This window comes from Schistocerca gregaria, chromosome 2 (genome assembly GCF_023897955.1).
Source record: "Schistocerca gregaria isolate iqSchGreg1 chromosome 2, iqSchGreg1.2, whole genome shotgun sequence".
Lineage (NCBI taxonomy): Eukaryota > Metazoa > Arthropoda > Insecta > Orthoptera > Acrididae > Schistocerca > Schistocerca gregaria.
In genome coordinates, this window is record NC_064921.1 from 695,224,028 (window position 1) to 695,239,437 (window position 15,410).

Here is a 15,410-nt window from a genome sequence, read left to right on the forward strand (position 1 = left end):
GTCGTAGAGAAGTCCCTGGGCTGTAACTGGGCTCTTTCCGGTTGATGAGACGTCCGCAGTGCTTTCACTAGCTGCATCTTTTGTTATTGCAGAAGAAGGATATCCATTCTCGTGTTCCCATTCCACCGATCGGGACCTGATTTCTCGCTGGAGCTAGTGTATTTCCATCGTATCCGGTGGATTCCGATACGTTTGCCACCTTCGTCCTTATCTGTTTTTCTGATGACGGAACTGTTGTATCAATGGTAGTAATGCGTCCGACGGCGGTGTAGCAACTACGGTTGTCGTAGTGGCGCGACGAATCGCTGTTTGGTTCTTCCTGGTATGTAGTGGACCGCTGTGGCTATGTCCCCGGTCGATATCAGGGTTATCGCGGGGCGAACAATGTTCATCAGGATTCGTCTATATTGGTCCCACCTTCTGTCTCCGAACACTGGTGGGTAGACTCATCCGGTGCCGGACCGCTAGCATTAGACAGTGGTCGAAAGTGAGTTCGTTAACTGTCATAAGCTCAATTTCTCCTGCTCATTTTTGGTAATGGCGATGCTGAGAGTATCGGGACGCTGGCTGCTGTCGAACGACAGCTACGTGGGGTCCCGTGAGAGAGCACCTGTGCCACGGCCAGGAGTTGGCGTCCATTTCTGTCTATCGATCCTACGAGAAATTCAGTGCTGCTGCTTGACGCTTAAGGTCCCACCAATGAAAGTCGATTCCGTAAGTAAATTGAGTGCTTCCACCTCTTGCGGGAGTCGATCGTTGCAGGAGGCGAGGCATGCTGCCACGAATTCTTCATTCGAATTGTTACGACAGCGGGCACTATGTCAGGCAGTTGTGGCAGGTCTTCTTTGTGATTGGGGAAACATAGTTTTAAGAACACAGTAGTGCCGCCACACGTCCTGTTGTGCTTTCAGACAGGTGGGATGCTACATTACACAGTCGGAAAGGTTCATTCTCACGAAGGTGTGTTTTGCTTGTAAATACAGTAGAACGTGCATCGTGATGACCTGCTTCACTTTTGCTTTATTCCGCTGGCTTTCGATATTACAGCGGTTACGCATTGTGAACTCTCTGGGCGATGGACCATCAGTGGAGTATTGCCACGATTCCTTCCACTAATGCTAGTATTTTGCTCGCGGCGTCTGGCGCTTCTTTTAATTTTGTTGCCGTATGTTCATCAATGATAACATTCACTGATGCCATTGCTATCCTCAGTGAAGGTGAAGAACTATTTATGAGATAATATTCGTTGCTGTAAGGCAAGCAGCAGTATAGCACGGTGGCTTCAGGATGGCTACGTTTTTTCTTAGCCCTGGCTCACAACGCAGCTGACGCTTCCGGCCGTGTGAACATTCTCAAGTACATTCAGTCATACGCAAATTCATACCCCTACGAATCTAAATGAACCATAGTAATTATCATCCGATTTCGTTTAAACTTGGTACACAATGTTTCGTTATTAAGAAAGGGATCCTGCCAAAAGTTCAGAATTTTATCTTTTATAGTTAAGGAGACTGAGAAAATTACTTTAATGTCCTATAACCGACATTTATGTTTCAAAACTCAGTTAGCAACAATAACCAAATGTCTTTTATTACAACTGGAATTTCTTTTTACAAAACTTTAATTACACTACGTCATGTAGTATATAAATCATTCAAAATTATTATTTGCTTATTATTTTGTAGTGTGAATACATGGGAATGAATAAGAGATTGTATGCGGGACATACATTAAAACTTAATGCCATTTTATGTATATCCTTATAGGACTGGACCGTGGGAAAATTGTGTTAGAATCACGATGCTGATAACGTATGTCGATGTGTGCTTGCTTTTGTAAGAGAGCAGCCAGAATAAATGTCTGAATCGGTATAAGTTGCTGTATTAATTTAAAGATTTTTATCTATTATTGTTAAGGAGATTTATATGTTCTTCCTATTTTATTAAGCAATATATTGGAAATTAAAATTGTAATGATGTAACTGACTAACTGATTAGTGGTTGTCTAACACATGTTTTGCCGCGAGAATGATCCGGAAAGATCATTCTGATTGGTCATTCAGATCAATAACCAATCAAAACTAAGCGCTTCCCGCGCGCAGATAGATAAGCAGAGAGCAGAGGTGCATCCAGAGAGTCACTCGCTAACCTGCTTCAGAGTAACACATGCTAGATGTCTCTGTGAAAATAGTATGTAAAATGAAGAGCTAGTGAGATCATTTCAGATAGAACGTGTCGTGACTAACGCGGCTTAAGTTACGAACATTTTGAGGTAAGTGTGATGTTCGGGAATTAATTAGTTGAAGGTTTACCGGGCGTGTGAAATATTCGGTCGTAGTGACAATTCCGCATGGCATCTTCCGTGTTTTTTATGGAATACTTTGGCGAGCACTTCTGACACTGAAGACCACTGAAACGACTGAATGTTGGACTCGCTAATAGTGGTTGGTCAGTCACTTTGATCGCAAATAGAACCGAGTCTGACTATCAGAAATTCTGGCTGCTTTTTCGTGTGAATTACGTTGTAAAGGCGGTAAACTTGGACTGACAGAGAATTTCTCTTATTAAATACGGACTTGATAGCCATTTCATGTGCTTCCTTATGAATACAGGCGTTAATAGAATTTTCAAATGCTTACTGCAATTAAGCTGCATTCTCCTACTACCCGAAATTTGTGACAATGAACTTACAGGAACTGGTCTGTAACTTGAGTAACGTGGCCTCTGTGTGGTAGGTATTAGATAGAGATTTCATCAACGCTGCTTTACACTGCCTACCGTGTATCTAATAATGCAGAGTGAACGGAGACGGAAGAAATATAGAGGTAGGTGAACTGTTCGATGAAAGTGACTGAGAGAGACTAAGGGGATGAGTGAACTACCGACCGACTCCTCCCCGCTGCAACCCTAAGCTACATGTCCTTGTAGGAGTTTATAAACTTTCGTGTCTTCTGTTGCTAAAAGAGTCTTAATGTTTGTAGACAAAGCATTTCCAGAGGTCATCAGACGCCGTAATAGCTTCGTAGTTTCTTGATACCTTCTGTGACAGTCGAAGGAAATGTTATTAACATCTTCCGCCCTGTCGCATTCACGTGAAAAAGATGTAACCATGTTGAGGCGGTAGACATGTTGCCGGAACCTCAAGTGGTTGAAGCGAAGTCGAGGCATTGTCACCATAAAGTTTCTGGTATAGTTTCAATTTTGTCACCTAGGACGTGATGGGAGATTAGGCACCACAGCAGCGTATTGTCTCCATGCTATCTTGGAAGTAAATTAACCGATGACTGACGATGCAAGGACATTAAAAGCAGACTAGCACAGGAAGCGAGGGCTTTCTTGAGGAAAGTAACTCTAATAGTATCAAACATAGTACTTAATTTAAGGGAGAAATTTTTGAGAATGTACGTTTCAAACACAACATTGTATGACAATGAAACGTGGACTTAATGAAAACCGAAACAGAAGGGAATCGAATCTTGTCAGATTTGGTGCTGCGGAACGATGTTGAAAATCTGATACGCTTCGAAGTGTGTTGGTTCTCCGTACAATCGACGAAAAGTTGATCATTTGGAAAACACTGACAAGACAGGACGGTGGGACTTGTATTAAGGCATCGAGGAATAACCAGGGACAGGTGAACTGTGTGGGCTGCTTCATTTGCCGGCCGCTGTGACCGAGCGGTTCTAGGCGCTTCAGTCCGGAACCTCGGTGCTGCTACCGTTGCAGGTTCGAATCCTGCCTCGGGCATGGACGTGTGTGATGTCCTTAGGTTAGTTAGGTTTAAGTAGGTCTAAGTCTAGGGGACTGATGACCTCAGATGTTAAGGCATTTGAACCATTTTCGAGCTGCGTCATTTACTGTTGCCGTTCTTGTATAGCAGACACATTATCTGCGCAGAAACAAAAATGCACTTCCGCGAATCTGCGCATGCACCCTAGAAAGCAGTAACGCATGCATGCACACAAGGGGTACCTTGAGAGTATTTTCTACTTGTTATTGTTTGCGGTTTTCCGTTATTGTTGAGAACTGTGGGCAGGTTTTCGTCTTGGAGTTTTTGCGCATTTTACAGTGACTTATTTTACATAAAAGCGGTAGTGAAAAAAAAAGAAACATTTGTTGGCGGCATTCTTTTATGTGCGTTGTTTGCAAAAATCATTCTTCATACTGATAGTACTCTAGAAAAGTCGAAATTTGTCTACGCAGCAAACTAACTGAAAAAAGATGGTCTTTGATTTGATTGCATACTTTGCATTATTACCGCGTACCAGTAAGGAGAAACTGCCAGTAGTTGGCGAGAATGTCCGCTAAAAAAAAAGTGTTTAACTCTCACTTCCGACCACATGAAATTGCCTGCTACATTACTGAGTCACTTGAAGGGAATTCCGTCATATGTCGTGACAGCAGCTTGTTTAAACAAGCCACGTCCATTGTCACTAACAAGAGGTCCATCAGATCTGTTAATAATGGATTTTGTTGAACCTCAAGTATGATGCAGAGGGTCCTGTCCGGAATGCCTTGCTAGCGGCTCTTCATGCTGTACAAACGTAAATTTAGATGAACATACGACTGGGCATACAGGTGTTATTATTAGGTATACAGCTGTCATAATTAGGGATCCGGGAAATAGGGAAGGATATTAAAGTGCTACAGAACATACAAAATTGATTGAAAATGTAAATTTTTTTACGTACAGATACACTCTAAATAACTTCCCCCGTTTATGTATGACAAATTATATCCTCCATATGGCCACCCAAGGCCGCGGGCCAGCGAACAATGCGTTCATTGAATTTCTCGATGACGCATGCACAAACATCTGGTGGGATGCTTTTTAATTTCATCGTACAGATGGTGTACTGTTTGTGGTTTTTTCACGTACACTCATGATCTCACAAATTCCTACAAAAAATAAGTCACAATGCGTAAGATCTGTCAGACCATTCCTGATTGCCATGCAGAAAGATAATTTTCTGCGGAAGCTTGTCGTTCAGCAGAAGTAGGGTTTCACAGGGTGTGTGACATGTCGCACCATCTTGGTGAAACCAAACATCGTCATTTTCATCCATAAGAGAGAAAAACCAATCAAAAAGCATGTTTCGATAACGATTGGCATTCACAGTGACGGCAGCTCCTTCTTCATTATCGAAAAAGTACGGGCCGATCACTCCTGCCCAGAATCCAAACGACGCAGACGTGAGTTGTGGATGCATCTTATCTTCCGCAGTCACTCGTGGAGTTTCGGTACCCCAAATTCTGCAATTCTGCTTATTGACGTACTCACTGAGGTGGAAATGCGCCTCGTCTGAGTAAATTATTCTCGTTCTCCGCTTGTCGACCCAAGACCCATTGGGCAAATCGATGTCTCTTGCCATGATCTGCAGGTTTCAACTCTTGTGTAAGTCGAATTTTGTAAACAAGCATTTTCAAATCTTTTGAAAGGATTTCATGCAGTGGACTTAATTAATTCAATTGTTGAACTTGTCGGCAAACCCATTTTCTGGGACTTACGGTCATATTGTCAAGCACACCAGCAATGTCTTCTTGTGTTCGAACAGAGCGTGGTCCTTCTGTTTTCATAACGTTTGAAACAGAATCCGTGGTCTCAAAACTTCCGGATCAACTTACAAACTGATAATTCGGTAGGAGCAGCATTATGTCAGTGTCACACGCAATTCAGGAACGGTCACCGTGAGACTTTCATTGTTTTGTTGCTCAATTGTTATCTGCTCCATGACGAAAGAAAACATTAAACAACAATGTTCTCCACATTAAAGCTCTCAAGCTACTAATGGGAAGGACCAGAGATACCAAACATGAAAAAACCACGGCTGCCATTCGTCATATGACTAAATGGCGCAAAATTAAAATTCGTCCTTACTTTCCGGACACCCGAATCCGTAATTCAGTCGTTAACTCCAGTAAGAGAACAACAACAAACAGGATTCTTCAGCTCTCTGAATTTTTTTTTAGTGAAGGAATGAGACATTACCTTTACTGTTTCGCGCGTTATTGGCGTCTATTGCGCATGTGCTGATTCTCATGATGAATAACTTGCGTGTATCGTGTAAACGAGCTACGTGAACCAATCTGCAGTGCGAAACATGTAGACTTGTGGCGCTGTTGTAGAGGTTTAAGCCTTATGGGCCCTATATATGATGGATTGCACATGTGTAGACGTTTTGACCGAATGAGGGCGAACACGAGTGTGAAATGAACGTCTGGTTTTGTGTGGTACTTAGAGAGACTAAATGTCCGTCGATGTTCTGCGTTTCAATTTTTTGTTTTATTTCTGATGCTAATCGGAAATGAAATATAGAAACAGAAACATCGACGTTCAGTGGATATTAATTGGTAAAGTATATTGCTTCATTGTTGTTAATGTTAAAAAGTCCAGCCTATATCCAAGCTCTCTGCTATGCACTGCAAAGAGTGCGACTTCTTTACACGTCTAACCGTTTGCTAAGTACCTCATTCCTTATCTTTCCGTTGTTGTATGTATCGGATGATGTACGCCTCCACCAAATTAGTTTTTCTTGCTCGAATTTGAAACTAGCTTCTTAAACTTACGCACCAGCCGCTATGGTCCAGCGGTTCTAGGCGCTTTAGATCGGAACCACGCGGCTGCTACGGTCGCAGGTTCGAAATCTGCCTCGGGCATGGATGTGTGTGATGTCCTTAGGTCAGTTAGGTTTAAGTAGTTCTAAGTCTGGGGGACTGTCGACCTCAGATGTTAAGTCCCATAGTGCTTAGAGCCATTTGAACCATTTTAAACTTACAGGTCATGGATTATGCTACATAAAGAAGAAATTGATACTGTTTACATGAACGTCTCCTGTGTTATTTATTTTGCTTTAGCGGGATGTAGTACTTCAGGTAACTATAAATCAGGTTGCAGGTTTCAGGTTCATTTTAACTGATATTTTTGGGGACACTACAGAAATGAATTTGAGGACCTCGAAACATCTATCAGTCCCTGGAAATCATCAAGTAGGAAACATCCTCTCCAGGGATTATTATTTTTCCTTAAGATTGGTTTGACGATGTGCGGTAACCCCGAAATGCATGATTCATTCATTCTGAGATAATAACGAATATCATCGGTTCCCAACTGATGACGTGGCAGAACTTGGGTGAATTCTTACGTTGCATTAGCCAGTTCTTTGCCCACAGCATTCTCTCGGCTTTTTTTTGCCTTATTACCTCCAAAACTGCAAAGGCAAGCCTCCGTTTTGTTTCTGTGTAAAACTAAGCGGAATCTCTTAGAAAACGAACACAATGAACTTACGATAAACAAATCGCAACAATATGGCGGCGCTGTAATGGGTCGGCATGTAACTGTTGTTGTTGTTGTCTTCAGTCCTGAGACTGGTTTGATGCAGCACTCCATGCTACTCTATCCTGTGCAAGCTTCTTCATCTCTCAGTACTTACTGCAACCTACATCCTTCTGAATCTGCTTAGTGTATTCATCTCTTGGTCTCCCTCTACGATTTTTACCCTCCACGCTGCCCTTCAGTGCTATATTTGTGATCCCTTGATGCCTCAGAACATGCCCTACCAACCGGTCCCTTCTTCTTGTCAGGTTGTGCCACAAACTCCTCTTCTCCCCAATTCTATTCAATACCTCCTGATTAGTTATGTGATCTACCCATCTAATCTTCAGCATTCTTCTGTAGCACCACATTTCGAAAGCTTCTATTCTCTTCTTGTCCAAACTATTTACCGTCCATGTTTCACTTCCATACATGGCTACACTCCATACAAATACTTTCAGAAACGACCTCCTGTCACTTAAATCTATACTCGATGTTAAGAAATTCCTCTTTTTCAGAAACGCTTTCCTTGCCATTGCCAGTCTACATTTTATATCCTCTCTTCTTCGACCATTATCAGTTATTTTGCTCCCCAAATAGCAAAACTCCTTTACTACTTTAAGTGTCTCATTTCCTAATCTAATTCCCTCAGAATCACCCGACTTAATTCGACTACATTCCATTATTCTCGTTTTGCTTTTGTTGATGTTCATCTTATATCCTACTTTCAAGATACTGTCCATTCCGTTCAACTGCTCTTCCAAGACCTTTGCTGTCTCTGACAGAATTACAATGTCATCGGCGAACCTCAAAGTTTTTATTTTTTCTCCATGGATTTTAATACCTACTCCGAATTTTTCTTTTGTTTCCTTTACTGCTTGCTCAATATACAGATTGAATAACGTCGGGGATAGGCTACAACCCTGTCTCACTCCCTTCCCAACTGCTGCTTCCCTTTCATGCCCCTCGACTCTTATAACTGCCATCTGGTTTCTGTACAAATTGTAAATAGCCTTTCGCTCCCTGTATTTTACCCCTGCCACCTTCAGAATCTGAAAGAGAGTATTCCAGTCAACATTGTCAATAGCTTTCTCTAAGTCTACAAATGCTAGAAACGTAGGTTTACCTTTCCTTAATGTTTCTTATAAGATAAGTCGTAGGGTCAGTATTGCCTCACGTGTTCCAACATTTCTACGGAATCCAAACTGATCTTGGCCGAGGTCAGCTTCTACCAGTTTTTCCATTCGTCTGTAAAGAATTCGCGTTAGTATTTTGCAGCTGTGACTTATTAAACTGATAGTTCGGTAATTTTCACATCTGTCAACACCTGCTTTCTTTGGGATTGGACTTATTATATTCTTCTTGCAGTCTGAGGGTATTTCGCCATTCTCATACGTAACTAGGCTGCACGAAACTGCTCGGTCGGTCGGCCGATACACTTGGGCCTATATGTGCTTCGTGTATGCAATACGGGGTTTAGTATTGAGTCACGGCTGTATATTTGTCGAGACGCTATTCTACACCTTCCCTACTCCTCCCCACCGCCTGCGTCCTTCTCCGAGCACACCGCGGACCTCTCCGCTGCCGCTTCTTGATCCCATTTACACGCGTCCCTCCTCCGTTCCAACCGATCTGATTGCCGCCACATGGCGCAGCCCACGTGCAACAGATACGGAAGCCCGAGGGCCGCCGGTGCGTCGCCAGTACCACTGAAGGGCGCGGTACGCAAGGCTGGCCCCAGTTTAAGCGGAACTCGAGAGCGCCAGCGGCCGGAGCACCTGCCGGCGACTCGTCCCCTCCCCGGCGAGGCGTGTTTACGGCTGTCAGCGCACGGGCCGGCGTGCTAAGTAGCGGCAGCGGCCGAGCCGCAGCGCACCGCCGCGTCGTTTATATTTACCGCGCCGCTGCCTGCCAGGGGCACACGGACCACGCCTCGTCGCGTTGGTCGCCAGTCTCCAGGGACGCGGCTCTCTACACGTACCGCTCGTATCGTGCCGTCTCCGCGCTCGTCTTCAGCCGTAAGAGCCACAGTAAGTACAATCACGGGCGTGAAACTCACATAGGGACTTCCGGTAACACGACTTTGATGCGCTGCCAGGCCGCTTGGATCACTGCACGTTTATCAATCCTTCTTCCAGTCATTTCCCTATCGGGTAATTTAAGGTCTTCCGTACTTGTTTGTGTTTCGTAGTAAACTTTTGCAGGATCCATCACATTTCGTTTCTGCTTGCGACTTACTGTGTGAATTCCATTGTAAATACGTTGTTAGTATTCCGCTTGCTTTCTGCTCACGCCTACAATACTGGACGGAGTAAATGATTCCATGTATTTTGTTTTTGTTTCATATAAATACGAAGTTGGTTTCGCCGTATGGTCTGTGGGTTTACGTACATTTACTACTGTTTACGGATCCGTGTGTGAACTGTTCGATTTAAATGTATTCTGGATTTAGAGGAATGTTCTATACGAGTTGTCAGCTTTGACCAGTGGCATAGAAAATATCGACAAACGCCGTAAACAATATGGTGACTGTAATGTGATGGCCGGCCGTTGTGGACGAGCGGTTCTAGGCGCTTCAGTGACTGATAGGCCGCAAATTTAACTGGGTCGGACTTGCAGAAATTCTGGCTGCTTTTTCGTGTGAAATATGTAGTATAGGCGGTGAACTTGGAATGATAGAGCATTTGTCTTGTTAAATACGGAGTTGATAGACATTTCAAGTGCTTCATCAAGAACAAAAAGGCGTTAATAGAATTTTCAAATGCTTACTGCAATTAAGCCCCATTCTCCTGCCAACCTAAATTTGTGAAACCTGCTACGGCCGCTGGTTCTAGTTCTGCCTCGGGCGTGGATGTGTGTGATGTCCTTAGGTTAGTTAGGTTTAAGTAGTTCTAAATCTAGGGGGACTGTTGGCCTCAGATGTTAAGCTCCATAGTGCTCAGAGCCATTTGAACCATTTGTAATGTGATGTTGACGATATATTCAAACGGCCTAACCTACAGATCAATCTGCCACTGCCACAAGGCTTTTTAACATCAAATTCGTTGGCTACGCCAACTCGCAACAGAACCGTTGCCTTCCTACCGAGACGTTGACAAATATACACATGAGTCTAGCTGGCAACCAGCCTGTTGCATTCGAATCTAACCTATACCTCGGGCTAGACTACAGGTCAATCTTTCACCACAACTAGTTTTTTTATTGCTTTATGTCCCTTGGCTTAGACCACTAACAACAAAACTGTGAATATAGGCACGAAAAAGCGACCTGACGGCACCCATTAACGTTAAGTCACTGGGCAACGCCAACGAATCGTATCGAACATTCCTCTTCGCCCTGAATTCCAAATATGTTTCATTCTACTGCACTTGTTTGCATCTGTTTTCCGTTCTTTCTCGCATTTAAATGAGAACTCCATGTTAGCAGCTTTTGACAGAATTTGTATTCATTGTATCTTGCGCGGAATGAGTGTGCAGTTCTTCTTTGAATAGTGTTTCTTCTTGCCAGTGAGTACTATGCATTTCACAGTGATTTGCAAATTATGTAGATGAGAATGCTTTGTAATCTTGGTGACTACAGTTTTCTTCTTTGCGACTGTTAGAAATGCAATAGTTCTTACGTAATATGTACTTAAAACAATACAATCTAGCAGAAATCAATCTCACAAAGTGTGTACTACTGTAATCGTGCCATGGTACAGCGCGTTTACACAGACTATGTCAAGACAGACTTAAGATAGTATTATATGTTCTGTATTTGGTTGGCTCATGTATGACAAAATTGTATGTTCGATGCACTGATGTATTGTTTATACACTGTTTTCCTCCTGTGAAGACAATCGTAATAATCGAAACAGATAGAAAATACGCATACAGTTGTACAGCTGATGGCACAAATATTGTTTTTCCAGATTTAAAATATCGGATGCCTGCATTAAATGCGAAAAAAACGTTGGGTCCACGAAATATCAGGCGAAGAAACTAGGTTTTGGTTTAAACGAAACAAAAACAAATATGAAAGCATTTACCACGCCCAATACAGTATTAAAGAACTGAGCGAAAGTTAAGCAGAATAACAGTAACACTTTTCCAGGGCAATTCAAACGTTGCAATACATACAAGGACGCAGTCACGAACAGTATGCGATAAAAGCAACTTCTGTATCGCGACTCACCTTCTGTTTTCGTATCTTAAACGCAGGCATTCCACTGACCGAGGTGGCGCAGTCGGTAGCACATTGGAGTCGCTTTCTGGAGGACGACGGTTCAAATCTGCGTCCGGCGATCCTGATTTAGGTTTTCCGTGATTTCCCTAAATCGCTTCGGGCAAATGCCGGGTCGTTCCTTTGAAAGGGCACGGCCGACTTCCTTCCCCATCTTTCCCTAACCCGATGGGACCGATGACATCGCTGTTTAGTTCCCTCGCCCAAATAAACCAACTAACCTGTCTATCATAGTTCACTTCCCCTGATCCAAGCTAGGAAGACACAACAACAGGCCCTTCACTTCTTATTTGGTATTTTTTGAGCACAATAAGGTATTCTGTGTGTCTAAATGCAACACATTTGTTGTAATGGAAGACTGCTAGTAGGAGAAGAGATCCAGAGTAATACGATTCTATCTATGTCTAGTTCGAGAAATGTAGAGTTCCATGAAGACATGATTACTTGTATGCAACTGATGCACATCTCAGCAAGTGAAAAACACGTTCCTGTCGGTAGCAAGAGTATGCCGTTGACGTAAATGAGACATGTCCGTTTTTGAATTATCAGCTCCTGCTTTCGCGCATTCAGAAAGCAGATATAACTGAATATAGCACGTATCAGACCATATGAAGCCTGGAAGCGAAAGTAGATTATTAATATTATGTAATTATTTTTCTTTGAGGAGGACACACCGGATTTCCTTGCCTATTGCTAACGTGCTCTTCTACTGTAATGGACAAATTGTGTACGAGGCGTTAAATCCTATTTCTCATCCCATTCATTTATTTTTCCGTAATTGTTGTTTTCCCAATGGCTTCTTTAATCGCAATTGATATTGTTCTAAATAGCAGCGCTATAAAAAGTTACTGAAATGCATGCAAGATTGGCGTGTGGTGCAGGTATTGAGAGCTCTTCTTCAGCTAAAAACACATTGTGTTAAAAATATATTCCATATTTTGAGATGTGATGGTCTGGACCAAACAAGACAAAAATGCCCAGTAAACATGGCCTCTGAAATGTATACCTTAAGAGCTATAGGCACGTGTTCATTATTGTAAAACATCTCTTCTTCTGCAAGTACATCGCTGTCACGGACGGCGTAGGGAATGCAGTATGCAACATAGTAACATCTGTTAGTGTTGTTACTATAAATCATATTCACAGGTCTGGGTTCTAATGGAACCACTTGTGTTTTGATAAGTTTCCGAAATGATTTTAGATTGTGGGTTCTTTCTTTGCACTTACAGCATAATGAAAGCCTATTACTCATCACAGGAGATGGCAGACGTTATTCTCAAACGGAAGCAACCGTCGCCCACGAGACGTGTATCCTGAAAAAATCCACAACAAAGGGTACCACCAGCACAACAATTCAGCCGTCTTTGTTTACTGCGGTTTGCTGGCCGTTTGTAATTTTCCTCAGCAAGGAACCGTTACGGAGCAAGATTGACAGAGAACATACAAGAAAGGCCTACGACAGACCGATTGTGCATCGCGACTTGCGGTTACTATTAAAATTGTGAGAACGTAGAAGAGAGAACCCACATTTTGCCACCGATACCAATAAAATTACGCTGATTACTGTATGTCATTTTTAAAAGGCAATTATTAGCAATTCTAATGATAATGAAGTACGCATCCGTTGTCATCACGACACCACATCTCATACTCACGACTCAGGCTTGTATTTGACAGCCAGTCTTGTGAAAGATTTTCCTTAAATGCATGAATGAATGAAGGGAGGGATGAAGCTTATGGATTAACGTCCCATCGACATCGAGGCCATAATAGACGGAGCACACGTTCGGAAATAATTGAAGCATGTGGAAGGAAATCGACCATGTCATTTGCCTGGACAAATTTAGGGAAATGAGGAAAACCTGTACTGGGCGCGGATTTGAACCGTTGTCTGGAATGCAAGTAGTATGTGCTAACCACTATCCCAACTCGCTCGGTGATATAGAGTGCTGCACTCATTTTATGCCATGGTTATCAACTCGTCTGTGGCCTACAAGCAACTCTCGTCTGCACAAGATGAACCACAACCACGTTAAAATGTTGCAGATTTTCAGCGACAACATCCTGCGCAAAGCCCGAATGCTACTTAATATGCCTGTAACGGTAGTGTCGGTATACTTATACTTACTATAAAAATGTTACGGTTTAAAAGTGTGTGAATGCAGTCTCGTCGTAGACCCATCACTCCACCTCCCAGGAAATTTGCGTAGCATTTGAGTTCCCTATATTCGCTGCTTTGCCTGGAGCTCTCTGGTCGCATATACACAATGGGGATCTGTTTCACGTTTCTCTAGCGTCTTACGAAGTAGCAGCTGGGAGGGTTAAGTATCACAGAAACAGTCGTCTGTTAACGTGCTGAACCTACCTACCAGTTAAAGATGAGATCTTATGGAAAAAAAGTAATAAAGGAGAGACCAAGAGAGGATACGACGGAATAAGAGACATTAGTAATGGCAGGAAGAAGAATACCAGAAGGTTTTTGACGACAGGGATACTCGAAGCAGAGGATGCGAGAAGTGGCAGATCACGCAGAACATTTACTAAGAATCTGTAACTCCTATGAGAGGCATGCAGAGGTTCGTGGCCTGATGAGTTTTTTAAACTGTTAGTAGTCGTTATATTGTTCATGGAATGTGGTGAATTTGTTTTTCATAATCTGACAAACATGTGATTACTCGGAGTTGCCGATTGACCTTCGTCGTTCGTAATGAGCAAATCCCTGAAAAAGAAAAGCATAAGAGTTTAATATGTCTTCAACGAAGAGCTAAACTTACGGAGTGTGACGTCAGATTGTAGAAGAACGGCGAAGAAGTTCGGCGTGTCTTTCTCAAGGTAGACCTCCATTAATCGGTTCAGGGTACCCACAGAAAATTCTGTGATAGCCTACTGGGGATATGAACCACGGCCTCATGTGAGAGACTCGCGGCCTAACCATTGAACCATCCCGCTCAGTCATATCTGCGATTCATAGTATGCAATCAGAAGTATGATGGCCATTCAGGTCAGCAGTTCCTATTTCCTCTAAGAGCCAATCTCATCCAGAAAGGTTCGTCTATGATTTTACTTGAGAAATACGGCAGAGGCAAAACTTTGAGGACCACCTGAGTGGTGAACAGCACATTGTGTGTAATTTGTTGGAAAGTGGAAGAGTACATGTAAGAGTACAAAGAGTGGATGGCTGCAAGTGCAAGAGAAAACAGTTGCCTGTTTGCGGGCAAGTTCCTTTAATTTTTGTCACGCAGGTATGAACTATAAGACAGTGGTGTTGCCTGGAACGATGGACTGAATTGGAGCACCGCATTAAGCAGGATCCTTTTTTTCCCTTCTTTTTCTTCTTGAGGTCCCATCGGAGAATCAGTGTGTTAGTGGGAGCCGAGCAAGAAATATATCGGAAATATACGGGAACTGGAAGAGCTGTGTCTAGGCCAAGACAGAAGGCATTATGAATATCAGTTACCAGCAACTGTAAACACACAAACCTGATGGTTTTATTCGTGTTTTTTAAGAGAAAATTATGGCTTCTAAACCATTAATTTCCATTTGCATTCTTGGAATGGCTAAGAGAATGTTAACTTAGATTTCTGGAGACAACGGGACGTTTCGCCTAAGAATATCATCAGCAAAAAAATTTTATTGACATTTGTAATTTTGTAAAATTTCCGTTTAAAAATTTAATCGTAGGTTCACTTCTTAGCGCCAGCAAATTATTTTCTTAGTATCACATTTTAAATTGAAGTTAAAATCTTCTGGGTTATTAGGCCACGTCATATTTCTTCTAAAATGTTAGACGTTTCGACTCCTCTGCTGGGATCCTCCTCAGGATATTTTGGTGTCCACTATTGCTAGAGTGTTCTAGCAGTAGTGGACACCAAAAGGTC

General features: G+C 42.7%; 2 protein-coding genes across 2 annotated transcripts in view; both read left to right on the forward strand.

Moving 5' to 3' along the window:
• The first annotated feature begins 537 nt into the window (after nt 1-537).
• The window catches only part of LOC126335938 (SUMO-interacting motif-containing protein 1-like), an 84,987-nt gene continuing 70,114 nt past the window's right edge, over nt 538-15,410 (forward strand). The window contains exons 1-2 of the mRNA XM_049999414.1: nt 538-627; nt 8,981-9,341. Of these exons, the coding sequence (XP_049855371.1) occupies nt 538-627; nt 8,981-9,341 (451 nt within the window). The remainder of the gene's footprint in view (nt 628-8,980; nt 9,342-15,410) is intronic.
• Nucleotides 9,232-15,410, forward strand: part of LOC126334783 (agrin-like) — a 1,978,886-nt gene continuing 1,972,707 nt past the window's right edge. Inside the window, exon 1 of the mRNA XM_049997385.1 lies at nt 9,232-9,341. The gene's annotated coding sequence lies outside the window, so the exon portion shown is untranslated. The remainder of the gene's footprint in view (nt 9,342-15,410) is intronic.